At 40.0% G+C, this 27,112-nt stretch overlaps 1 protein-coding gene across 2 annotated transcripts in view; it reads right to left on the reverse strand.

Moving 5' to 3' along the window:
- Positions 1-27,112, reverse strand: part of LOC126272036 (guanine nucleotide-binding protein G(o) subunit alpha) — a 929,986-nt gene that overhangs the window by 8,029 nt on the left and 894,845 nt on the right. For both annotated transcript variants that reach the window (XM_049974548.1, XM_049974549.1), the window contains exons 6-7: positions 17,916-18,045; positions 15,790-15,943 (exon numbers count right to left, since the gene is read on the reverse strand). In XM_049974548.1, coding sequence (XP_049830505.1) covers positions 15,790-15,943; positions 17,916-18,045 — 284 coding nt within the window. The remainder of the gene's footprint in view (positions 1-15,789; positions 15,944-17,915; positions 18,046-27,112) is intronic.

A 27,112-nucleotide genomic window follows, 5' to 3' on the forward strand; every position in this document is an offset into this window, starting at 1 on the left:
GGTTTGATTTAAATATATGCTATAATGGTTGTGAGCATCAGTTGCCTTTGAGATAGGACATGATGAGTTGATGTAAGTCAAGAATGCCTTTAACATGACAAAGACGCCATTACCAACACTTCACTGAGTTTGAATGAAGTCATGTAACAGTGGAGGTCTGTTTTGTTTACTGATGGAAGCTGGTTCTGCTTTGGTGTCAGTAAAGGAGCACAATTGAGGGCCTGCAACCACTCTATCTGCATGTTAGACTCACTGGACCTACATGTGGAGCTAAGGTCTAGGGTGCAATTTCATATGACAGCAGGAGCACTCTCCTGGTTATCGTATGCGCCCTGACTGCAAATTTGTACGTCAATCTGGTGATTCGACCTGCTGCACGGCCACTCATGAAAAGCATTCCAAAGGGTGTTTTCCAACAGGATAATGCTCACTCATATACCAGCATTGTAACCCAACATGCCCTACAGAGTATCAACATGTTCCCTTGGCCTGCCCAATTACAAGATCTGTCTCCAGTTGAGCAAATAGGGGACATCATCATATGACAACTCAAACGTCATCCACAACCATAATTAAGCATGCATGTATTGACCATTCAAATGCAACAGGCATGGAACTCCATCCCACAAACTGAAATCTCTGTCAATTGCACAATACAAAGCATGTACATTTCTATGTTGCATTCAACATTCTGGTGGTTACACTGGTTGTTAATGTACCAACATTTCGCATTTGCAATGGCCTATCTTGGGCTTACATTAAAACCTGTGATCTTGCAATGTTAATCATTTAAATATCTTACCTCAAGAAATGTATTCACAAAATTTCCTTATTCTACATTAATTATTTTTTGGTTTTGCAATCTTTTTCTGTCAGTGTATATGTGCTTAACAAAGGCAAAGTCAGAAATCTGTGTCAAGGAAGACTAAATAGATATCTGCAGCTAATGAAAGCAGTAGAAGATACTGAGCAATGGACAATATAAGAAAATCAGTTATAAGGCTACTGATGAAGTAATGGGTAAGAAGAAACAAATATGATGGAAAAGAGTCCTCAAAATCTTGACATCCGACCTTGAAATAAGCATAAAGCTCAAACATAATGATTACCTCAATTATCCTAACAACCTGAGATGATGTCTGTGGAAGACTAGCAGCAGGCAATAAGACAGTTAAAATGCTTAATGAAGCAGGCAGGGAAACAATACAGATAAATGACAACAATAGCATTGGGTTGAACATTACAAATCTCTTTGGTATACAGATGACAAGACAAAAACTAAGAAAATGGAATATACTGGTTTATGAAGTGTGGCATAGAAGAGGTGAAGGAGGCTATGACTGCACTGGAAAACAGAAAAGCCGGCCGCTGTGGCCGAGCGGTTCTAGGCGCTTCAGTCTGGAACTGCGCGACCTCTATGGTCACAGGTTTGAATCCTACCTCAGGCATGGATGTGTGTGCTGTCCTTAAGGAAGTTATATTTAAATAGTTCTAAGTTCTAGGGGACTAATGACCTCAGATGTTAAGTCCCATAGTGCTCAGAGCCATTCGAACCATTTTTTGAAAAAAAAAGAAAAGGTACAGGCATGGATGGCATCAACGATGAACTCCTAAAAATATGGTTGACTCTTTCTCTACCCGAGACTGTTAAATCTGTTCATTATGTGTTGGAAAATAAGTGTCATGGCAACAAGCAGAAGTTGTATCTCTGTTTAAAAAGTAACAGCCAGAATTTTAGAGGAATTAACTTACTGGACACGGCATATAATGCTTATATTAGGATCCAGAATATCAAATTACAAATAATATCAGAGTGCTTATTAAGTGAAGTGCAAATGAGTTTCCACAGAGAATGATTGACAACAGATGCAGTATTTGTGATGAAAGAACATCATTGAAAGATATACAGTATTTAATTGAGTGACTCACTTAGCATTTCTTGAGCTGAAAAGGTTCTTTGATAAAGTTAATACAGAAAAACTGTTGAACATAATGAAGAAAAGCAGTTATCCTCTTTATTAGATATGAACCTTAAGAAGTTAATACAAAAGCGCAACAATCACATTAGATATAAATGGAGAACTAGGAGCACCTTTCAGTACTACGAGAGAAGTCAGACAAGGACATAGCATTCCTCTTTTATAGCGTGTGATCCCATAAGAACAAAAATAGTTGGGGATATGTAGTAGCAGAACAAGCCAACATTTTAATTATCTAGGGCAGGGTATTCAACCTTTTTTAGCTACTGCCCACTTTTGTATGTCTGGTAGCAGTAAAATTTTCTAAGTGCCCACAGGTTCCACAGCTCCGGTAATTTAAAAAGTAGGGAAGTACCTATATTTTGTAAAATGTATACAGCAGAAATTCTGCACGTTAAGGCATATAACAGAGATATACAGGAGAAGGAAGCAAAATTTGGAAAAACGGTTGGAACAATAAACTGGTACTTTAGAATCACATAAGATACTTAAATAATAATAATAATAAAAATGGCAATGCTAGGAAAGACTTAACATGTTCAATACAAGAAACAAAACTGAAGATAACAGAAGAAAATGGAGTGAACATACTGACAGAGTGAACAGTAACACACTACAGTACAAAGTCATAAATTTTAATCGAGTAGATCAAAAAAGTCTGGGAAGGTAAAGGTTGACATGGGCACTGCAAAGTCAATTGCCTAAAACTGCAAAGGATTTTACTGTAGTAACCCACTGGAACACAGGAGTAGCTAGAGATACTGTTCTGAGCACATGCATAGGGGGAAGGGGGTCACATCTCCCTCCCACTAAAAGATTGTGACCACTGACCCCCAACCCCTTCCATAACTGTACCCTGGACCCATGACACAGCTAATGTTTGTGAGGTATGACAGATGACAGTTTAATAATGATGAAGTATTGACTGGAGGGGGGAGGGGGGGGGGGGTAATAAAGGAGGAGGATTAATAGCCAGATAGCTTTGAAACAAAAGTGCCATCTTTGGTTAATGAAGACTTATTAGGTACTGAAGTGAGTTGCTGAGGTACTGCATTTGCATCAGTTTGTTGGCAAAAGTCATTGAGAAGTGCCAACAGACACCATGAATATGCACTGCAGAATTATATGGCAGTGAGAATGAACTGCAGTCATTGAGAAGTACCAATAGGCATTGAGAACACAAAAAGGGAAGCATCTACTACTGAGACTGCATTGCAGTAACTTAGTGCCCAAATGTAAGTCAAGAGAAAACTGAGAGAAGAGTCCCAAAGATCTGCATAAGTTATGTGCCATAGCAGCAGATGTCAGTTCAGTACTTACAGGGTCAAAGAAAAATGATGAAAACCTCATGGACCAAAAATAAAAAAGGTTATGAGAAGATGCCAGAAAAAGCTGATAGGTGAATGACACACACAGGCAAAAATATTGAGAGTGAGAGCTGACACTCTTCTGAAAATCACAAATTATCTGACAGAAAAAGAAAAGAAATGGTTAAGTATTTTGTACTGTATAATGAGCCATGTTTCCTTGAAGCCACTATTACATCAAACACATATGTGAAAAAAGTTGCAGGAAAAATAAAAGGATTCAGTGCAAGAAATATGAGGGATTATTTCTAAGGATAAACACCTACTTTAATGAATGGGAGACCAATTTTCTGTACTGAGAGAGCAGTGTTGAAGCTTATGCTAAATTCTTATCTAATGGGATGACTGTGGGACATTTTATTTTATAAAAGCAATGGATGAACATGTCATAAGTTGATGAATGCTATGTGACAAAGAAAATTTATGCATAATGAAAAGTGGAAGGGTTTATCACAGGCAAAATGGCTTCATAAAGAATTAAAAAAAAGTAAAACGTTCAAAAGATATTGTGGGCACAGAAAGAGCAATTTTGATAAGCTGAAAGAAGTGAATGTACTGTATTAGCAATATTACTTGTGCATACCAGCAAGAAAGAATTATTATGTTATTTATTTTATTTCCTATATAATGTGCTCTGTTATTTATATTTCCACTGTGCAGTGCTATCTTCTGATTAAGTGTATGTACACTGTCCAGTCATGTAATGTGATCATCTGTCAAAGCTCAAATAACTATCTTTTGGAGCATGGACCACTGCAAGACATGCTGGAAGAGAGTTAGTGAGGTTCTCACAGGGAAGTGGAGCCACGCTAATTCCAGTAACTCAGTCAGCTGCGCTATGTTTCTCTGTTGAGAATCCATGGCATGAACAGCCCAATTGAAGTAGTCCCACAGATTCTCGAAGGTTGTTTGGTGGTCAGGGAAGTAGAGTAAACTCATCCTAGAGCTATTTGAATCATGCACATACACTGTGAGCTGTGTGACACGTTGCATTGTCCTGATGGTAGATGCCATCGTGCTGAGGAAAAATAAACTGCATGTAGGGGTGGATGTGGTCTCCCAGGATAGATGCATAATTGTGTTGGCTCATTGTGCCTTCCTGAATGACAAAATTTAGCAGGGAATGCCACATGAACATTCCAATGACAATCCCTCCTCCGTCTGGATCCTTTGTTTCAGACGTTTCATGCAGTATATGCCAATGGCTGTCTATCAAATGGACCATAAAATGTGATTCAACTGAAAAATCTACCTGTCACCAATCAATGGGCGTCCAGTTTAGGTATTGGTATGCAAATTCCATTCTTCATCATTGATGAACAGCAATCAGTATGGGTGCTTGAAACAGACACATGCCTATATGCAGCAACATTTGCTGAATGATCACTGAGGAGAAACTGTTGGTAGCCCCATGGTACACCAGGACAGTCAGCTGCTCAACAGCTACACATCTATTCACTCAACCACATCTCAGCAGCTGTCATTCAACCCTGTCATCTACAGCCTTGGTGCATCACAGTTGCCTGGGCACCGGTTTTGGACAGTGCCATCCTGCCGCACATTATTCTTTAACCACAGTGGCTTGTGAACAGTTTGCAAACTTAGCCATTTCGAAAATGCTTCCACCCTTGGTCTGGAAGCCAATGATCATGTTCTTTTGGATGTCAGATAAATCATTCCATTTCAACATTACTGATTATGACCACACTGTTTCCCATGTCCCCTGCCACATTTTATGTACCCTCCACTGCTAGTATTTGCCACCTTCCATGTCATCGGTTATTGCACGTTAACACTTAATATAGAAAGTGGTCACTTTAATGTGACTTGACCATACATGTTTGTGAGGTGAAAATGCTGCCAAAAACAAATCTTAATAATTCCACAATGATTTTGTTGTATGTAGAGCAACAGAAAAAATAAGGTGATCTATACACTTGCCACAAATGTATAATTTCATGAAAGGATATCCTACATCTATTCCTAAAAATATTGTGTACTCATATGTGCAGAATTTTTATAAGTTAACTGGGTAAACAGTTTTTGTATTATTGTCTGTGTAAACACACAGTTTTGTTTCACACACTTATTCACATGGAAGGATATGACAATGAACACACTAAAAAAATCAGATGTTAGGAAGATACTAATCAGTACTTATGTTGTAAATAACCTATAGTCAGTTTGGGACAAATTAAGTGCAAAAGTAGGTAAATGATGGTAATATTTATGGATACTGTAAGACAATATGAGTTTTATTTGCAGACTGATGTGACTTAAGTGTAATAAAATTTCGGTGTAGTAAATAAAGTATGATGTAAGTCAACAACTGTGTGGTGTGTCGCTCAGGGTTCACAGACGACATACTGAGAAAGTCACTGCTGCAGGGGGGCCTCCAAGTGCGACTGTAGCATCTGGGCAGTCCAGGCAGGAAACCAGTGTGTGTTTTTGCCTCTAGCTCAAAGCAAAATTTGCACAGTAAAAAGACTAGAAAAACAGACATGACAAATGGATGACTAAACAAAACATGGAATTTTTAGAGTATCAACAAATTAAACATTTACCAAGATAATGCAGGAATGGTTTTAGAGAGGAACATTCTTGGCAAGTATGAGTTTGATTTAGTGTAGAAAAAGAAGGTGTCATGCAGCTGTAGTTTGATTGGTGAGGTGAACATTTAGAACTGGGCAGTGAGAAGTATGAACGCTCTCATATCAAATTTTGCAGACTAATAGAAAGCAGACACTCCTAGTATAGAACTCTTCACTGCTACAGCTCATGTGAGAGAGATTTGCATATGGCTTTGACCATGTTTTTAAGTGATTACAACTGGTAGGATAGTCACTGCCTCTTAATGCCAGAGGCCCAGTTCTGCTTGATCATGATGCACACACTCAGTCATCATTTGTAGAGGCTCCTTTCCTTCCAGGATATAGCATTCATATCACGCCAATGACCAGCACTGTGTACAAACTAATCACTGACAATCAATGACAAGCAATACAGTTCTTCGACCACCTGTCAGTATCACATTTGTCTCAAGCACTAAACAAAATCATAGGAAAGTGACATGAAGGAATTTAATAATACTGTGACCATGATATTGTTTTCTTCTTGGATGGTAGTGTGTGATGGAGAAATATTGATTGTGCCAGAAACAGTTTTGTAAAAGGGTAATTGCAATTAAACACTTAAAATATTGTGTGAAAGTAAAAACAATGCCTTGTATTTATATTCTTGCAACTGCCATGCTTCATCCTTTTATTTGTTTTTAATTGTAAATGCTCACTCAAGGGTAAAATGATTTCAACATTAATAAATTTTATTTACTTCTGTTAATCTCAGAAAGAGGGATCTTAACAAAATCCACCACTACAACATATTGCATCCATCTAGGCATTGAAAAGCTTATTTTGTACATTAAATATACCAGGATTATGATACTTCAGATTTAAATTAAATATTTGAAAGATTTCCACTGTAGACACTCTTGTAAGACAAACACAATAGTAAATTATTGTTACTGTCAAACTTATTAAAGTGACACATTAACAAAATATTGATAGGCCCAGTAGTAACTACACTGCTAGGCTGATTTTCATTTATTTAATTTATCTTTTTAGCAACCATATTATCAGGTTCAGGATATTGGACATGTCAAATTACAAAACATTATAAAATGTTATATACTCACATCATGCACAAAAATTTATCATTCTTATCGACACATCTTTGTAATCAAAACATTATTCCGTTTAATTAGATTATAAAATTATATAAGTACATACTGATAAAAGCTAGAATTTTGGTCAATTTTACTGTAACTATTAAATACTAGTACTTTAGTTAAATAGGCATAGTAACATATAGCACAACAGATTGGTCATAAGTAGATATGTACATTGATGAATGAAGTTTAGTTTTATCTAGGAATACTTTGATAATTACGAATTTTTGTTTACAGAGATTATGATGCAGATCTTCAGATTTGAGTAAAATTCCAGGTATTCATTAATGCTGTGGAAGCTGTTGTTTATTAGTAGATTTTTTTAATGTATTAATTTTTTATGTTATCAGGCAATACACTGTATAGAATTTTTGGTTTGTAAACAACACTGGCCTGATATATTGATCTTCTGTGCACGTCTCTATGATAGTCATCCCTGTTCCTTGTTTTGATAATTGTGGATCTCAATATTAAAAAAAGATGAAACTTTACATATTTTAATGAAGCAGATACTTTCAAATATAAATATAGATGGTATAAGGTCATGATTTTTAATTCCTTAAAAATACATATATGTGATTCTCTGTAAGTAACATGACTTATTAATCTTACAGATTTTTTTTGAAGTTTAAATGACTGTTTTGCAAAAGATGTGTTTCCCCAGAGTAGTATACCATACCTCAGTAAACTATGCATGTATGCATAATAAGCAATTAACACTGTTTTGGTACTGCAGCAATCTTTAAGCATTCTTAATGTGTAATGGCACTTGCTCAATTTTTTGTTAAGCATTTCTACATGTTTTTTCCATCTGAGATGCTCATCCACCCATAATTCTAAAAATTTTATGTAATTGTTTTCCTGACTTTGGCTATTAAATAATGTGAATTTTCCATTGATCCTATGTTTGTTCCTTATATGGTTGAAGGTCATCCATACAGTTTTCTGGTCATTGACAACTAGACAGTTATCGTTAAACCATTTTTCAGTCACTTCTGTTGTTTTGTCAATTTTTTGCTGCATCTCTTAATCATTCTTCTCTTTTATACAGAAGCTGGTATCATCAGCAAATAATATAGTATCAGCTGTTGAAAATTGTTGTGGTAGGTCTTCAATAAAAACCAAGAACAACAGTGGTCCCAATACCGAGCCCTGAGGCACCCGATAATTAACTGATTTATATTCAGAATGGTACACATCACCATCCCGAGAAATTGGCACTCTTTGTTTCCTGTTAGTTAAATATGACTTGAACCTCTTGTAGGAAACACCACGGGCACCATAATTATATAGTTTTGACAGTAGTAAGATAAGACACATTGGAAAGGTCCTAAAACAACCCACAGATCAGTTCTATGTCCTCAATAGCTTTGTAAACAAGTATTAGGCAAGTGAAGAGAGTCATTTGCATTGATTTGCCTTTTCTGAAACCACTCTGTGCATTTACAAATTTTTTATTTTTGTTTAGGAAGTCTAGCAATCTATCATGCATTATTCTTTCAATTATTTTCGAAAATACACGGAATAATGATAGTCTGAAATTTTTAATGTCAAACTAGTCACCACTTTTATAAACTGGTATTATTGTTGACTGCTTAAGTTTACTTGGAAACACACCAGCTTCAAAGGAGTCATTGATTACATCTACAAGTTGAGAGATCACATTATCAGTACTATATTTAATAATTTTGTCAGGGATACCATCAAATCCACAGGTGATTTTACTATCATAGCCTTTTGTATGTCTTCGGGTGTTATGGGATAAAGGCATGTCCTTTCATTTATTGGAATTTGGATTATATTTACTTGTGATCATGTTTTGGGCTACATTAATGTAATAACCATTAAATATATTAGTTATTAGAAGTGGATCATCAACCATATCATTTCTGTTTTTTATAGTGATTTTATTACTTGCATTTGCATGTTTGCCTGTATGATTATTAATCAGTTTCCACACTGATCTAATTTTATTGTTCCCCTTTCTGATATATGAATCATGCTTCTTTTTGTAGCTTTTTCTTATAACACTTCACATACGGTTTCATGTAGTATTTTGTTTTGCACACTTATATAGCATTCTAAGACTTTCTGATGACTCTTTGATTTCACTCGTTTCCCCTGAATTTGATTTTTTGTTTATTTTTGTTCTCTTCAGAGGGAATGAAACATCATAGCAGTAGTTATAATTTAACAATAACTTGTTGAATTTTATATCTACAGAACTAATGGTTTCCATGTTCCAGTTTACAATTTTTAACATGAGATTAAAGACCCTAATGCTGTCACCATTACTTAATCTTCTCTCCATCATCTCTTGTTGTCACTATTCTCATGAGATTTCTTTAAAGTCAATTTAATTGCTTGGTGATCAGAGAAACCTGAATCAAATACCTCATTCACAGTCACATTTAGATTTGTCAATGAATATTTGGTCAACAGTACTTTCACTATTTCTGCCATACATATGTCAATATTGTATGTTTTTAGTAGATTAAGCAGTTTCTGCCCTTTTTTTATAGTTGTCCTTCACATTAACATTGAAATCCCCAAGCATAATTATGTATTTTTACTGACTATTTGGTCAGTTCAGAAGATTTTCCAGACTTTCCTAGAACAATTGAAAATTGTTGGATGGTGACATATATATAATGCAATTATAATTTTACTTTCTGTTAGTTCACATAAACCATATTCAAAATCTTTTTCCATATAGCAGACATTTTTAAACCTAATTTACTTTGATTTAATATCTGGTCTTATATACACATGTTCCACCCCCTCTGTATGTTTTCCCTTCAAAAGCTGCTGACCAACAGGCAGTCTGTAATCCCAGCTGCACATTTTTGTATTTCTTGCACCCCGTGTTCAGTTACACACAAGACTGAAATCTCCTTCAGGACATCTAGCTCATATAACTTACTGGTTAAGCCCTGTGCACTATGATATAGGAGAGTTCAAGAATTATTCAGTTCTATGAGAGGTATATTTCTTGCCTGGAAAAATCTCTGAAGAGTAGACTGTAGCCTTCTTTTCATTTCTGTCTTGATTTTCACCTCCTGGGAGTTTCTGCAGTAGATTGGACCATAAAAAATCATTCATGTGTTGTTTGGATGGTGTCCTTTCCCTGGTGGTTCATCATGATCGGCTGTTTTTATTTTCTGTCCACTCTGTTAGAGCTTTGTCCTCAGTCTTTTTACATAGTTACATGGTTTTTGTGCTGCTTCCTTGTCATTTGTTCATTCCACAGAAGGCGTACTGACTGTTAACATTTAGGTTTCTTCTTCTGTCATTTTCTCATACTGTATGCACTGTGGTGATATTGTCTTCTGCGTTGCTTCCTTGTCACTTGTGCATTCCGTAGAATGCATGTTAACCATTAATTTTTTGGTTTTGTCTTCTGTTATTTTTCCATATTGTCAGTATTGTAAACAATAACATATGAACCAAATTGTGAAAATAGATTCACTATTTTAAGTTTATAAGCTCTGTGGGAATTGAATTGAATATTTTTATGTCAGTATAACTAGAACCTCTTTGAACTTATGACAGGGTTTTTAATTTCTAATGCATAGTATCATGTTTCTAATGTCCATCATGTGGATTTTTATGTTACTTTCATAGACAGTAGAGTTCTTATAATCAAGCATTCTGGGCAAAATGGGTGTTAGGAAGTCATGGTAAGCATTCCCAGAAGTCTAAACAATTTGTGAAACCAGGTTCTTGCACTCATGTTCTTGCACTTAGCAAATAACACAATCAGTCTTTTCTACACAATGACAATTTTTGGTCCAAGAAAAGTGTCAGAAAAATATTATGCTTCAACTATTTTTAGCATAGTAATTATTTAAAACAGTTCAAATACTTGATAGTCACCATGCTTTTGGTGTGTATGTAACATGCACTGTTAAATCACTCTTATTTCAGCATGGCAATTTTCTTCCATCCAACACAGATGGATTAAAAAATAACACACCATTGTAAAGACTTAGCAGATCATACAAATGATAAAAAGTTTAAATACATTCAATTTTTCTCAAACTATACAGCTTTTAGCAGTATTTTCGTTATTTTATTGTTCTTTGTGTTGAGAAACATAGGATTTGTTGTTATAATTACTAAATGGATGGCTGTTGTAATGAAAGACAAAGTCTACAACTAACGTTCAGTGAATGAAACTGTGCAATAATCAGATCATCTTTTCTTGTCTTCTGTACCAAAAAACCACCTACTGTTTCTTTATTTTCTTTCACTCCACTTTCTTCAACAATAAACTCAATGCAGTGTTATTTGTCGCCATTTTCAGGCTCTTTCACGCTAATATGTTGCATTATGAGGACTGTAGTGTCATTTTATCAGTTCATCCCCAAATTCTGCTGGATTTCTATACTGCAACGGTATCCCACCACAATGCCAGTATAATGGTAGCATGCACCATCTTGCTACAGAACATATCATGTGGGAATTTGAAAGACTTTGGTATCAGAATGTCACTTGTGTCATAATCCGTGATTGTAAACAGGACATTGCATTGTTAGCTACAACAGGCTCGCTTAGTTGGTGCCAACAGGCTCGCTTAGTTGGTGTTGCACATTTTAACAATTTTGACCAATATAAAATCACCCTGCAGTGTTCTTCTTTGGCACGTAAGTGTAGAAGTGTGCACAGAATCAGCTAAGTGAAAAATCTGTGCAATATGCATGTATCTCTATATAAAAGGTGACTTCGGAATTTTCCTTTGTGTGAGACCACGTGTAAATGATTCGTGTGTGCCAATTTGAAGTGCTAGATTCCCATATTTTTAGTGGCCAATTCACTTCTTTATAATACTTCATTGACTGTACCAATATCTGTTTGTATTGAGACATATTGTGAAATATCCAACATCTGTGAGTGTCGCAATAAACTCGTATTGTTATCATCAATTACAGGCATAAACTGAATTGTGCTCTTAAAATTTTTGAAAACAGTAGACCTATCCTTGTTCAAAACAACTGTTCTCTAATTTCACTGTACAATTATCGGTATGTGGAAAATATGTTATTTTGGAGTATTTTCGGATGCTTAAAAAAACTTTATTTTCTTAAGTTACTGGTAAGAGTGTTTTGGATATGTAATTTATTTCATAGCAGATCAGCGACTGTGGTTCACAGTCTGCCAAAAATCTCAACACCAATGAATTTCATTATATATCAATGCCAATAAATGTATGTTTTTGAGAATTTTCAGAAGCTACCACTGTTGTCTGCATAATCTATGCACAATTTGTAGTAAATCAGTGTTTGTGATTTAATTACTGTGGTAGGTATTCTAATTAACATACTGTGTTATGTGTGTTTTTATCTTAAAGTGGCGTAGCCCTAAATATTATCTGCATTTATCATAAATTAACTGTTTTCGAGTTTGCCAACAACTATAATCAACCTCAAAACGTTTTAGGAAAACAATAATTTTTATCACAGCTTTTTGTGTTGCCTTAATAGAAATCTCACTTGCTGTATTTGCTCCAAACCTTATAGGGAATTAGCAACTTTTTAGCTGAACAGATTAAAAGATAAGCAGTGGGATTTATTTAAAGGTATTTGTTCACTGCCTTGTAATGCAGCCCACTGTGAATGGTGTTCTTGAATGTGGGATGAATTGGTTGAAATTTGTAAGGAGCTGGAAATGACCCTGACTACTGTCAAATGATTGGCAGCTGCTACGAATCAATGTCAGTAAATGATGGTATCCCATAAGAAAATGGCAGCAAGGAACAGGAAAGGACACCAGGTGCACTCAGTGTGTAGTCTGGGGGCCTCATTCAAAATGTTGAAGAAGCTTTTCCGGCAATCATTGAGGGAACAGGGTGCAACCAACTGCTGATTTTGGCTCAACTGGAACAAATGATCCCTGTTGTCTGGGCTACGAGGTCATACTTGGGTCATTCCAGTGACTGGAAAAATAGGTTAAGAAGACTAGCCTGGTTTATGGAGTTCTAATGAAGCTCACAGTTTGCAGCATGTTCCCCAGACCTGATAATGGACCTTTGGTTCTGAGTCGAGTGGTAGGACTGAACCAGAGACTTGGAAGGTTTTGTGACAAGCTAGGCTGCGACTTCCTGGACTTGCACCATAGTGTTGAGAACTGTAGGACTCCCTACATGGGTAACATGTGCACTACACAGCAGAGGTTGCTACTCAGGTAGCTAGATTTGTGTGTGGTGGACACAAAGTTTTTATAGATTATGTGACACTCCATCCAATCCAGCTAACATTAGCTGTAGGAAACACAGAAATGTCAATAGTGTCGAGAAACAGCTGAAATCATTAAAACTGAACAAAGCTCCAGGTCCTGATGGAATAAGTCAGATTCTGTACTGAATTTGTGTCTGAGTTATCCTCTCTTTTAACTATCTCTCGAACAAAAAACTGTGCTCAGTACTTTTAAAAAAGCACAAGTCACACTCGTTTACAGAAAGATAAGTAGAAGTGACCCACAAAACTTCTGTCCAGTTTCCTTGACACTGATCTTTCGCACAATCTTAGAGCAGAATCTGAGCTCAAACATAATGAGGTATCTTGAACAAAATGATCTCCTCAATGCCAACCAGCAAGGATTACAAAAACATCAATTATGTGAAACCTAGCTCGCACTGTTCTCATATGACATACTGAAAGTTTTGGATCAAGGCAGTCAGCTCGATGCAGTATTTCTTGATTTCTGAAAAGAATTTGACTCAGTTCCACACCTATGCTTATTGTCAAAAGTATGATCCTATAGGGTATGAAGTGAAATTTGTGAGTGGATTGAGGACTTTTTGGTAGGAAGGATGCAGCATTTGTTGTGGATGGAGTGCCATCCTTAGATATAAAAGTAACTTCAAATGTGCGGCAAGGAAGTGTGTCGGGACCCTTTCTGTTAATGTTGTATAATAGTGACCTTGCAGACTGTATTAATATTAACATTAAGCTGATTGCAGATGACACAATTATCTATAATGAGGTTCTTTCAGAAAGGAGCTGTAGAAATATTCAGTCAGCTGTTAAGATTGCTGAGTGATACAAAGATCGGCAACTTGCTCTCAATGTTCACAAATATAAAACAGTGCACTTCACAAGACGAAAAAATGTAGCATCCTGTGACTATAATATCAATGAGTCACTGTTGGAATCAGCCAGCTCATACCTGAAATCTGTCGAACATGTCTGAGATTTGTTTAGATGAGGTAGAGAAAATAGGCCAGTGCCACTAAGAACTGCTCAAAAGCTGAAGACTGCTTTCCTTAATAACCGTCAATTTCGTTCTCAGGAATTTCTCAGTACTCACTGACTCATGCAAGAATGGTGTCCTATGATCACAGTTTTAAAGAACAGTAATAATGGCTGTTTCATCTATTCCTGAGCTATTCAACTGGTGCATGTATATTGCCCTCTTATACCTTGAGCCTTACAGACAATAATTATACAACATCTATATCAGCATATTCTAATTCATCTGACAGTAGGTACAATGCATTGCATTGAAGAATTGTCTTTAGATAATTAGATATGCTTTATCTGATACTCTAATTATTTTGGCCAGTGTCCTTTAACAAGACTACAATATTTAAATTTAAGATTAAAAATTATATTTTGAGAGGAAAATCAATCCTGAGTAGGAGAATGTTCATGGTATGAGTCTCACAATTGTGATGGAGATATTAGGCAAGGGCTCTTGTTACTCTCACTGATAGTACACAGAAAACTGTAAATGGTGAAACATATAGAAAATGAGATGACAAAAATTAGGAAACATATCCGGAAGTTTTCATAATTAGCTAGAACAGTGTCATCCACTGATAAAAATCCTTTACCAGAGGAATTATCAAAAGGTCAAGGTCAAACTGAGGGGATCCATTGCAGACATAATTTTATAATGAAAGACAACAAAGTAAATGTACAATAAAACATATGAGGTATAAATTCTTCAAGAAAAATGTGTATAAGGGTGAGATATTCTGTCAACATAAAATCATTTTAGTGGAACATAAGCTTTAATAGTACAAGGATCAGGAAGGAAATCAGGAATATCTTTTCAAAGGAACAAACATGGAATTCACCTTAATCAAGTTATGGGAGCTACAGACAACCTAAATCTGAATGGTCAGCTGTGTGGCTCTGAATGACACTTCCTCTTGAAAGTGAGTCTAGTGCCATTCATTCCATTTATTCATTCAGCATAACAACTGTGCTCTCTTGTTTAGTTTCTAGTAATAAGCAACTGGATCTTAGAAATAGTTAACTCTGAAGCTTTGAGTGCTAATTAATTTATTCACAAGCAAACTTACAAAAGGCCAAAGGAAGTACGGAGATTCATAAACATCTTAGCAAACTGTACAGAATTTATTGAAAAGTGAAAAACAAGGAACAGAAATACAAGAACATTGTCTGGCATTTTTAGTGTGGCCTATTTACCCTCTTAAAGTTGAAAAACAAACAAACTGTGTTTTTATTCTAGTAATATTTATTTATTTCAAACCAGTTTTTCACCAATGAGCTGCAAACTGGTTTGAAATACATGATTATTAGTAGAACAAAAATACAGTTTGTTTTTCAACTTTACATATCAAATTGTTCTACTAAGAAGTGACAGAAAGACTGGTAAGTTTACTATTTACTTGGCAGATTATCACCACATAACTGCTCTAGTTTCTGTCTTCTAAAATAACGATTAAGTGCACTTTTGCTTAACTTACCAGCATATTCAGGGAAGCATATCGTCAAAGGAGACTTCTTTATCTTTTCCTCAAAAAGATCTTTTTTGTTCAGGAATAGGATGATTGATGTATCGGTAAACCATTTGTTGTTACAGATAGAATCAAAAAGTTTTAAACTTTCCTGCATACGGTTCTGTAACAAAAATGATAATTTAATCACAAACAAATTTACACATAATTAAAAAAAATACAATGTTTCATAAATATGAAAGTAAACTGCAGAAAATATATTCCAAGATTAAAATGTCTGCAAGAAAATATAAACTGTAATATTAATATTAAATCTGATGAGTTGTCAGTTAAATGTTGCAAAAGAATGACAGATGAATGAATGAAGATGTTAACAGTGGCAAATAGTACTTATTCTGATGAAACTGTGCTAACCTGATATTTTGAGAGAGAAGTAACAAATGGCAAGGTGACACACACACCATCATGTCTATTATACAACACTGCACACAATATATGCTAAATTACGTGACATTTTTTTTATCTAACATACTGTTTTGTGCATTTCTACTGTGATTTTCGTACAAAGTATGTCTGGATTGTATATTGTTTCAAAAGACAACACATAAATGTATATACTATTGACACACACTATTATGATCATATCCTACGTGTGACATCGGATAACACATTTAAAATAATCAAAGAATGGAAACTTGAGGCAGGAGTATCAAAAATGTAGGAATATAGCAGAGATGAGGAGGAGGCTGAGGTGGGGATGGGGAGGGATAGTACGGTGGGGGTCGTGGACAGTGAAGTGTTGTAGGTTAGATGGAGAGCAGGGGAGAGGTGTGGAGGGGGGTGTGTGTGTGTGGAAAGTAGCGGAAAAGAAGAGAGACAAAAAGATTGAATGCGGTGGTGGAATGATGACTGTGTAGTGCTGGAATGGGAACAGGGACGGGGCTGGATGGGTGAAAACCCTGACTAATGAAGGTTGAGGCCACGAGTGTTATGGGAACATAGGATGTACTGCAGGGAAAGTTCCCACCAGCAAAATTCAGAAATGCTGGTGTTGGTGGGAAGGATCCATATCACACAGGCTGTGAAGCAGTCACTGAAATGAAAGATATCATGTTTGTTAGTGTGTTCAGCAACAGGGTGGTCCACTTGTTTCTTGGCCACAGTTTGTCGGTGGCCATTCATGTGGACAGACAGCTTGTTGGTTGTCATGCCTACATGGAGTGCAGCACAGTGGTTGTAGCTCAGCTTGTAGACCAAGTGATTGGTTTCACAGGTAGCCCTGCCTTTGATGGGATAGTGGGAGGTGTTCTCTACAGCTTCAGTTACGTTTTTTACATACGTTCAAACATGGATCCACTGGACGTACGACTACAGTAAAGGGTAAAAGAGTCTGAACATCAGAAAGGCGACTTTAATTTCTAGAAGTTTCAGTTTATGGCGAGAAAAATACCAACACTGCTACAAACTGATGAGAAGGGCTAACACCAGGTACTCGTATTTTCTTCGTTTGTGAGTCATTCCATATTACTGAACTGGCCGCAGAACAGTAGAGCAAAGGTAGGTGGAAAAAATACGCTCTTTTGCGCCTTACTGACGTCGTTTATAGCCGACGTCGTTTGTAACCTTCCTTGGAAACTGGTCTATTCTCTGGATGTCACCTGGGTAACAAAAATCCGTCAGGCGTTTCAACCCTTGTAAAGCTGCCCAGGTCTACTGTTGGTGGTGTGATATATGAAGGAAGTTAATCGAAACCCAGGTAGATCTCATGTACCAACGGACAAAGACCGTCGAGCACTGGAGAGGGTGCTTGTGAGGAACTTCGAAGGTGCCACAAGCAAACCCACCCAGCCATTCCTCCACAGATATTAAGACACTTCTTTGAAATGTGCTTAGCAGAGTTCAAGGTGTCATAAATGCGATGGGAGGACACATCCCATACTAGTGTCCATTAGTACACCATATACTTTTTTCAGATAGTGTACACCAGTCGCTGCTGCCTTTAACGAACGAAGCGATAAGGGAACTTTCACTAGACAGCTAAAGTATCTTTTGCTCGGTCTGTCCAAGAACTGGGGTTGTAAACCTACAACAAAAATGACGAGTAGGAATGGCAATCAGTAAAAAACAGTACTCACCGTGGTTTCGTCTTCGTGGAGCACCTGGTCGTACTCGGACATGGCGACGCAGAAGATGATCGCCGTCACGTCCTCGAAACAGTGTATCCACTTCTTTCGCTCCGAACGCTGCCCGCCTACGTCGAACAGTCTGCAAACAGCAATCCACAGTCTCTCAATACTTGCTCAGTTACAGTTGTCTTTACATCATTTCTATTCGTTCGAAAAACTACACGAAAGTCCAGTCTGTCAATGCGTGTTCATATATCCACATCACACGTAGACTTGGAATGTTTACGTATGCGGTTGCGTTTGTGCAGTCAGATGGGGCTGTGTAGATGACAAAAGTGTACGTGTTCGTTTACTCCCGCTAAAATCAAGTATTACACTATCATACTTCTTTATCAAAGTTGATATGTCAAATATTTATGGCAAAGAAATTTGATGCTGTAATAGAGCACTTTGTCAATCTCGCCTATCGTCAAATAAATACGCCGTAGATTTGATCATAAAAGTCGTTCGTCTTCAGTTCGCTGCAATGTGAAATGCGTCCGTTTAGAGCGCTGGCCTCGCTACATCTATTTGACTTCTCTGTAGTGTATTTGTAATTTTGCCTTCAAAATTGGTGTCTTATTTTGACTCTTCTTTTTTTTTTTTTTTTTTTTTTTTTTTTTTTTTTTTTTTTTTTTTTTAATAAACTTGCTTCGACTAGGGTGGGGAGAGGGGTGTTGGGGAAGGTGGTGAGCAAGGGACACTTGTTTTTCGTAACGTTACTCTCTCTCAGCATCATTTGTAAAACGAAACAGGGATATTCCGGGAGTATACTTTTTAATGCTGCTATAATTATAACGCAACAATAGGTTCCGAAATACAACTTTATTTGAACGTCCGTCCATACACACAACACACGATCGTTTCTCAGTGTGCTTATGCAGGCGAGCCGCTTGGCAACGCTGCAGTGAACAGGTTTCGCGACAACTGGGTTCTGATACGGCTGCTGACTAACAAGGGGACAGCGCCTACTGATCATCACCGATTTCGCCAAAATGTATGGTACATGCACCGCTTGGCCAGAAATAAAAGTGACATGAAGCGGGAGTTGCACATGGTCACGAGGTCAGAAGAAAGGCATTTTTGGCAGAGGCCGGGCAATAGAGAGCTATTTATGCTAACCTAGGCAGCGTTTGGCTAGAGAAAAGACTTCGGAATGGTAACCCTGGGGTTAGGGGTCGAGTCACTATGTGGGAACTTCCATTTTTTTAAATTTTTATGTCACTTACATTGCATATGAACCAAAATAATGCTCAGTATATTATATTTATTAGTATTTACATAAAGGCATGAAAGCTACAGCAAAAGAAATTTCGGGAATTGCAGATAAATTAACATGAAGTAATTACAAGGGGTACACGAGAATTTCGTGTATACAATTAGATTTTTTTATCATTTTACAGTTGATGGTTTGCACGTACTAGGGTGATATTGATCGCAAAAACAGGGGAAGGTATTGTAAACGTGCAACTCCCGCAGGCTACTCGGTCAGATTGACGAAGTCCTATCCGCTTTAATTAGTATACCTTCTTGAAAAGTTATCGCGGACGCTGTAAGTACAATCCTTTCTTGGAAATTATTTGCAGTCCCCAGATTTCTTTTGCCATTCCTTTTAATGCCATTGGTGAAGGTATTAACAAATACAATGTACTGAGAATTATTTCGGTTTATTTGCAGTGTAAATAACATAAAAACTGAAAATAAAAATACTTTCCCTACAGGCAATCGACTCGAGGACTCACGGATTACTGTTCTATCCTCTTTCCGCTGCACCAACCGCTGCCTGGTAAATTCGCTGCCATTAATGGTTCGTGCCTCTTCCAGACAATGACAAAGACGCTATTTTTGTTAAACACTTTGCCTTCTGGACCTCCAACGTCTGTCACCTTCATTTCTGGCCATTCCGTGCATATATCGTAAATCTGGTCGAAACCGGTAGTAAGGAGGCGTTGGCCCCTTTTAAGACTGGCTTAGCAACCCTTGTAAGATTAAATGAATTTTATCAACAGTGGGTGCTTTTGAACTCCGTGACTGTTCCTTTACAGGGTGTAGAAAAATTTCCGCTACCAGTCACACTAAAAGGTTATGTATTTGTCACATGACCGGTTTTGGGCTTGCGCCTATCCTCAGGTGTTTATACATTCATGTACATGTTTATATTTCTGGAGATAACTGTATAAACACAATTATTTGCTGGTGACGAACCAGATGCATGTGGGACAATTGTACACAACTGACCATTAAAATTGCTACACAAAGAAGAAATGCTGAAGATAAACGGGTATTCATACGACAAATACATTGTGCTATAGCTGACATGTGATTACATTCTCACGCAATTTGGGTGCATAGATCCTGAGAAATCAGTACTCAGAACAACCACCGCTGGCATAATAATGGCCTTGATACGCCTGGGTATTGAGTCAAACAGAGCTTGGATGGCGTGTACACGCACAGCTGCCCATGCAGCTTCAACACGATACCACAGTTCATCAAGAATAGTGACTGGCGTATTCTGACGAGCCAGTGCTCGGCCACCATTGACCAGACGTTTTCGATTGGTGAGAGATCTGGAGAATGTGCTGGCCAGGGCGGCAGTCGAACATTTTCTGTATCCAGAAAGGCCCGTACAGGACCTGCAACATGCGGTCGTGCATTATCTTGCTGAAATGTAGGTAGGGTTTCGCAGGGATCGAATGAAGGGTAGAGCCCTGGGTCGTAACACATCTGAAATGTAACGTCCACTGTTCAAAGTGCCGTCAATGCGAACAAGAGGTGACCGAGACTTGCAACCAATGACACCCCATACCATCACGCCGGGTGATATGCCATTATGGCGATGACGAATACACGCTTCCAATGTGCGTTCACCGCGGTGTCGCCAAACATGGATGCGACCATCAAGATGCTGTAAACAGAACCTGGATTCATCCGAAAAAGTGACGTTTTGCCATTCGCGCACCCAGGTTCGTCGTTGAGTACACCATCGCAGGAACTCCTGTCTCTGATGCAGGATCAAGGGTAACCGCAGCCATGGTCTCCGAGCTGATAGTCCATGCTGCTGCAAACGTCGTCGAACTGTTCGTGAAGATGGTTGTTGTCTTGCAAACGTCCACATCTGTTGACTCAGGGATCGAGACGTAGCTGCACGATCCGTTACAGCCATGCGGATAAGATGCTTGTCATCTCGACTGCTAGTGATACGAGGTCATTGGGATCCAGCACGGCGTTCCATATTACCCTCCTAAACCCACCGATTCCATATTCTGCTAACAGTGATTGGATCTCGACCAACGCGAGCAGCAATGTCGCGATACGATAAACCGCAATAGCGATAGGCTACAGTCCGACCTTTATCAAAGTCGGAAACGTGATGGCTACGCATTTCTCCTGCTTACACGAGGCATCCCAACAACGTTTCACCAGGCAACGCCGGTCAACTGCTGTTTGTGTAACTTTCCTCATGTCAGCACGTTGTAGGTGTCGCCACCGGCGCCAACCTTGTGCGAATGCTCTGGAAAGCTAATCATTCGCATCTCATAACATCTTCTTCCTGTTGGTTAAATTTTTCGTCTGTAGCACGTCATGTTCGTGGTGTAGCAATTTTAATGGCCAGTAGGGTAAGTTCGTCCCGGCAGTTTGATTTCTATCGGTAGACCTACACCGATCAGCCTCCGGACAGAGTATCTTGTTACAGTGAAACAATAGCACAGTCCCTGTTTACCGTTGCCAACTTTCCTTCCGTTCGGTCTGATACGTTAGTTAAGCCCCCACCATCTCGCTTGCTTTTGTCTGAACGACACGCAGAGACATTTGGATGGAGCCGTACAGTCTCCCCACATTTGGCGAAATTTCTTCAATTCCGCACATTTGTATCTCGGGTTCTACTGACTGCACGTGTCGACTGCGGACAGGCGGCCGTGCTGTGGGCCGCCGCGGTTGTGGCTTAATTTGGCGCACGGGCGGCGCGTAGATCGCAATCTGCAGTGGGAGCCGATCGGCAGCCTGCCCTATCTGCTCGCCACATCTGCTGCTTGTTAGGCGAGCTCACCAGACTCCCGGCCCACACACAAACCATCTGGAGGCCGGTCCCACGGCGCCTATAGCAACTCCGCCGTATGTCTTCAGTCTCCACGTCTGTCTCCCGCAGCTGTGACATTACTGTGCGTCACTTTTAAATGTGTCGACGGCCTTAGCTCGTTGAATACACCGATTGCCGTCAGATCGACGAAGTTTTGCAATGTCGGGCGTGGCCGGTGCTGGGATGGGAATTCGCCCGGGTACGCCACATGCTGTTGGCTGCTTTCCGTTTGCCTTTCTGGCAAAGGGGAGTAGGTGTATGGTGTGAAGTTGCGCCAATATCTTGGGACAAATTCCAAACCTCTCCACACTATCTGTCCGTCTGATGGGTACTAGAGACGAGCAAAGTCGTTCATTCTTGGGAACTAGTTCACTAGTGACCGCTCTTTTATGGGAACCGTTCATTTTTACTCGTTCAGCGTTCATTGTGCTTGGTATATGGTTCTTATGAAAAATTCAAAATTAGTAGCATATGTGACTGAGGATGGAAGGCGCCAAGAGGGGGCACTTGCCCCCCATTTGGAGTACAGTGTTTTTACTCATAACAGAATTCTCACACACTTGTAATTTTCGTGATTCTGCAAAACATCTCGTTCAGCCAAATGTAGCGTTATGTGGCTGACCGCAGTGAAATAATATAAGGCGGCGCACGAAAAACCGGCCCCGGGTACAGACTGCTCGCCAATTACGCAGTATTTGTTGACAGCTACGAGCAGAAAATATAAACATGTAACAATTACGCAGGGAAGATATAACACATAAGCTAATGCAAACAACTTCTGAACAAACGATTGGTGAACGACAATGAGCAGTCTAGTATTCGGGGGAGATTTTTCGGGCCCCACCCCGTACCACTGAAATAACATTGTAGGAGTTATCATATTCTCTTTACAAAATGAGACACCATACACTCGATTACGACACCATACACTCGATTCGGTTGTTAAGTCAGTCTGCCTTCGTAACAATGTACGCGCTGTTTTACCTTGGACCAGAAAAAGACGGAAAATTGCTACTCGTGTGTGCCGTGCCGACATCCTTTGCATGTGTAATAACAAAAAATCTTGCCTTTTTACAAGTATTTCTCCTGCTGTTTATCGAAATAGTGAAGAAAGCTGATTCACCGTTTTGTTGCCTGAAAAGATGTATGTACACTCCTGGAAATTGAAATAAGAACACCGTGAATTCATTGTCCCAGGAAGGGGAAACTATATTGAGACATTCCTGGGGTCAGATACATCACATGATCACACTGACAGAACCACAGGCACATAGACACAGGCAACAGAGCATGCACAATGTCGGCACTAGTACAGTGTATATCCACCTTTCGCAGCAATGCAGGCTGCTATTCTCCCATGGAGACGATCGTAGAGATGCTGGATGTAGTCCTGTGGAACGGCTTGCCATGCCATTTCCACCTGGCGCCTCAGTTGGACCAGCGTTCGTGCTGGACGTGCAGACCGCGTGAGACGACGCTTCATCCAGTCCCAAACATGCTCAATGGGGGACACATCCGGAGATCTTGCTGGCCAGGGTAGTTGACTTACACCTTCTAGAGCACGTTGGGTGGTACGGGATACATGCGGACGTGCATTGTCCTGTTGGAACAGCAAGTTCCCTTGCCGGTCTAGGAATGGTAGAACGATGGGTTCGATGACGGTTTGGATGTACCGTGCACTATTCAGTGTCCCCTCGACGATCACCAGAGGTGTACGGCCAGTGTAGGAGATCGCTCCCCACACCATGATGCCGGGTGTCGGCCCTGTGTGCCTCGGTCGTATGCAGTCCTGATTGTGGCGCTCACCTGCACGGCGCCAAACACGTATACGACCATCATTGGAACCAAGGCAGAAGCGACTCTCATCGCTGAAGACGACACGTCTCCATTCGTCCCTCCACTCACGCCTGTCGTGACACCACTGGAGGCGGGCTGCACGATGTTGGGACGTGAGCGGAAGACGGCCTAACGGTGTGCGGGACCGTAGCCCAGCTTCATGGAGACGGTTGCGAATGGTCCTCGCGGGATACCCCAGGAGTAACAGTGTCCCTAATTTGCTGGGAAGTGGCGGTGCGGTCCACTACGGCACTGCGTAGGATCCTACGGTCTTGGCGTGCATCCGTGCGTCGCTGCGGTCCGGTCCCAGGTTGACGGGCACGTGCACCTTCCGCCCACCACTGGCGACAACATCGATGTACTGTGGAGACCTCACGCCCCACGTGTTGAGCAATTCGGCGGTACGTCCACCCGGCCTCCCGCATGCCCACTATACGCCCTCGCTCAAAGTCCGTCAACTGCACATACGGTTCACGTCCACGCTGTCGCGGCATGCTACCAGTGTTAAAGACTGCGATGGAGCTCCGTATGCCACGGCAAACTGGCTGACACTGACGGCGGCGGTGCACAAATGCTGCGCAGCTAGCGCCATTCGACGGCCAACACCGCGGTTCCTGGTGTGTCCGCTGTGCCGTGCGTGTGATCATTGCTTGTACAGCCCTCTCGCAGTGTCCGGAGCAAGTATGGTGGGTCTGACACACCGGTGTCAATGTGTTCTTTTTTCCATTTCCAGGAGTGTATTACATACCACGTAATTTCTATGTAATTTATGGAATTACAAAATACATTTTAAATACTGGTCGTGGACTCTGAATAGAATACGAAAAGAACCAGAAGTTCAGAATTCAAAACTGGTTTGAAACAGATCTAGAATGGGCGTGCGAAGCGAACGAAACGAACAACAATTCGATACTGAACTATGAGCAGTCGGCAGTGGAACTGCGACGAGTGGCCACGCGAAAGAGGACGAATCTGGGCGAGCGAAACCGAGACACACGGTAACAGGACCGAGGTTGGAACGAGAACGGCCGACGTGCCGTTCGAGAACGAGACCGACCGTTTCCCGTTCCTGGGACCTCTAAGTAGAAAGCTGGGACCGAAGCGAACAATGAAAGGCCGTTCCTTATAATTCGTTCCTCGCTCGTTCCGTTCATCTGCATGAACCGTTGCTTAGGACTAGTTGGTTCGCGAATGACCAATCTCTAATGGGGATGTTAAGCTCGGCGGCCCGTTTGTTGCTATTAGAGAGAAGTGGGCTATGTGCCAGCACTTTGTTCCACCCTCTCCCTTCTATCATCGTCCTACAACGCAAACATGGCTCTACAATACACCACACACTAATTAGTCATTTACATTCACCAGATACATGTAGCACAGAACACTCACATTGCGAAGGAAAGTTCTCAGTGTGTGGGAGGGAAAGGTGAAACCGTTCCAATTAGGCGGCTGAACCTGCCTCTCATTGTTTCCCAGCCAACTATCCCATACGTCTTTACTTTTAGTTTTCCTTTAAATTTTTAAGTATTAAACCACAGTCCGCTTGAAGACCAAACAAAAACCGATCGCCCTTAACCCTCAAATGGTATTACGACGGCATGCTGACAAGTAATGCCTCCGAATTTCTTCGTGACAACTCTTACAGCTTTTAAATATAATAAACTTTATTAACATCCTACATCTTTATTTTTGATGTCTGCATATTTATTTCTCAACATAGACACCCTGCCAACGAAGACATTTCTCCCAATGAGAGGCCGGTTTGTTGACACCGCCACAGTAGGATGTTATATGAATGCGTGGTATCTGTTCTTTTGGACATGTCCAAAAGAACAGACATCACGCATTCATATAATTGATTCACCTCGATGGGCAATGGATCCAGCACATGCAGTACAAAATGGCTCTGAGCACTATGCGACTTAACTTCTGAGGTCATCAGTCGCCTGCAACTTTGAACTAATTAAACCTAACTAACCTAAGCACATCACACACATCCATGCCCGAGACAGGATTCGAACCTGCGACCGTAGCGGTCGCTCGGTTCCAGACTAAAGCGCCTAGAACCGCACGGCCACTCCGGCCGACCATGCAGTACAGATGCACGATTACGTCCAACGTCCCGTGGAAAGCTCGAAGCAGAGAGCATGGAGGATATAGACAGGCGCTAGGTGGGAAAGTGGGTCGGCCAAGAGGCCACGCAGTTGCAATAGACACTGTGTCTGGGTGGTTAACTCAACTCCCTAGTAAGCAGGAGACCCCGGGTTCGAATTCCAGTCCGGCACACATTTTCATTCCCCGCCGGTCATGTCGCAGAAAATCCTGATCAGCTGGTATCAATAATGCCTTCCTTTTTCTTTCCTTTCTTTCTTTCCCCCTCCTTGTTCAATTTACGTAACTGTAGAATGTGTGACTTTGTTGACGGAGCCACAGCCTTACCTCCGATTGCAAAGCTTCATCACTACCAAAGTGAAGTCCTCGAAGGTGTTCTTTAAGTTTTGGAAACGGATGGAGATCGGATGGAGCCAAGTTGAGTTTAGCACCAACATTTATTTCGTTACATCCACGAACAACTTACCTTGCACATTATTGATGTCAATACAATCATCATCGTATACAGCTTTCATTCTTGTATGGATTTCGATTGCATGCAAGTTACTGCGGTTAGAAACTTAATTACAGCACGCTTGTTCTCACGCACAGATGTAACTACGTTACAAATTACCATGATACTCGTTACAATTCGAGGGCAGAGGGTTGCAGCTCAAGTTAGCGAAGCGGTAAAGTCGACTCACCAATATGCATGGCATCTAATACATCGGACATTCGCGACCGACAGAAAAGACACCACCGAGATATATACATTTCTCAACAAGGAGGGAGACTGGTCCTCGATATTTGTTTCAGTGCAAATGCACAAATATCGTCTAAACTCCTACAGAAATCAGGATTTGCGATTACTGAGTTAATGGACCTGTCATTTACTTCTGCAGGAGGTAGTATTGGTCAATACTACACTCATGCTCATAAATTAAGTATAATTGCAGAATGTGGTGCCACACAACGTGGCACTACACAAAACTGGCGCTAATAGCATAGGCACATAGGGAACACAAACGACACAGATCTGTAAGTCCACGGTATTGGTGATAAGTTTAGAAAACCTTCCCGAAACACACGTGCTACAAAACGCCACTGTTTCCTATGCATGTACCCCGACATCAGTGTGGAATATGATCACCACGCACAACAG

Source organism: Schistocerca gregaria, chromosome 5 (assembly GCF_023897955.1).
Source record: "Schistocerca gregaria isolate iqSchGreg1 chromosome 5, iqSchGreg1.2, whole genome shotgun sequence".
Lineage (NCBI taxonomy): Eukaryota > Metazoa > Arthropoda > Insecta > Orthoptera > Acrididae > Schistocerca > Schistocerca gregaria.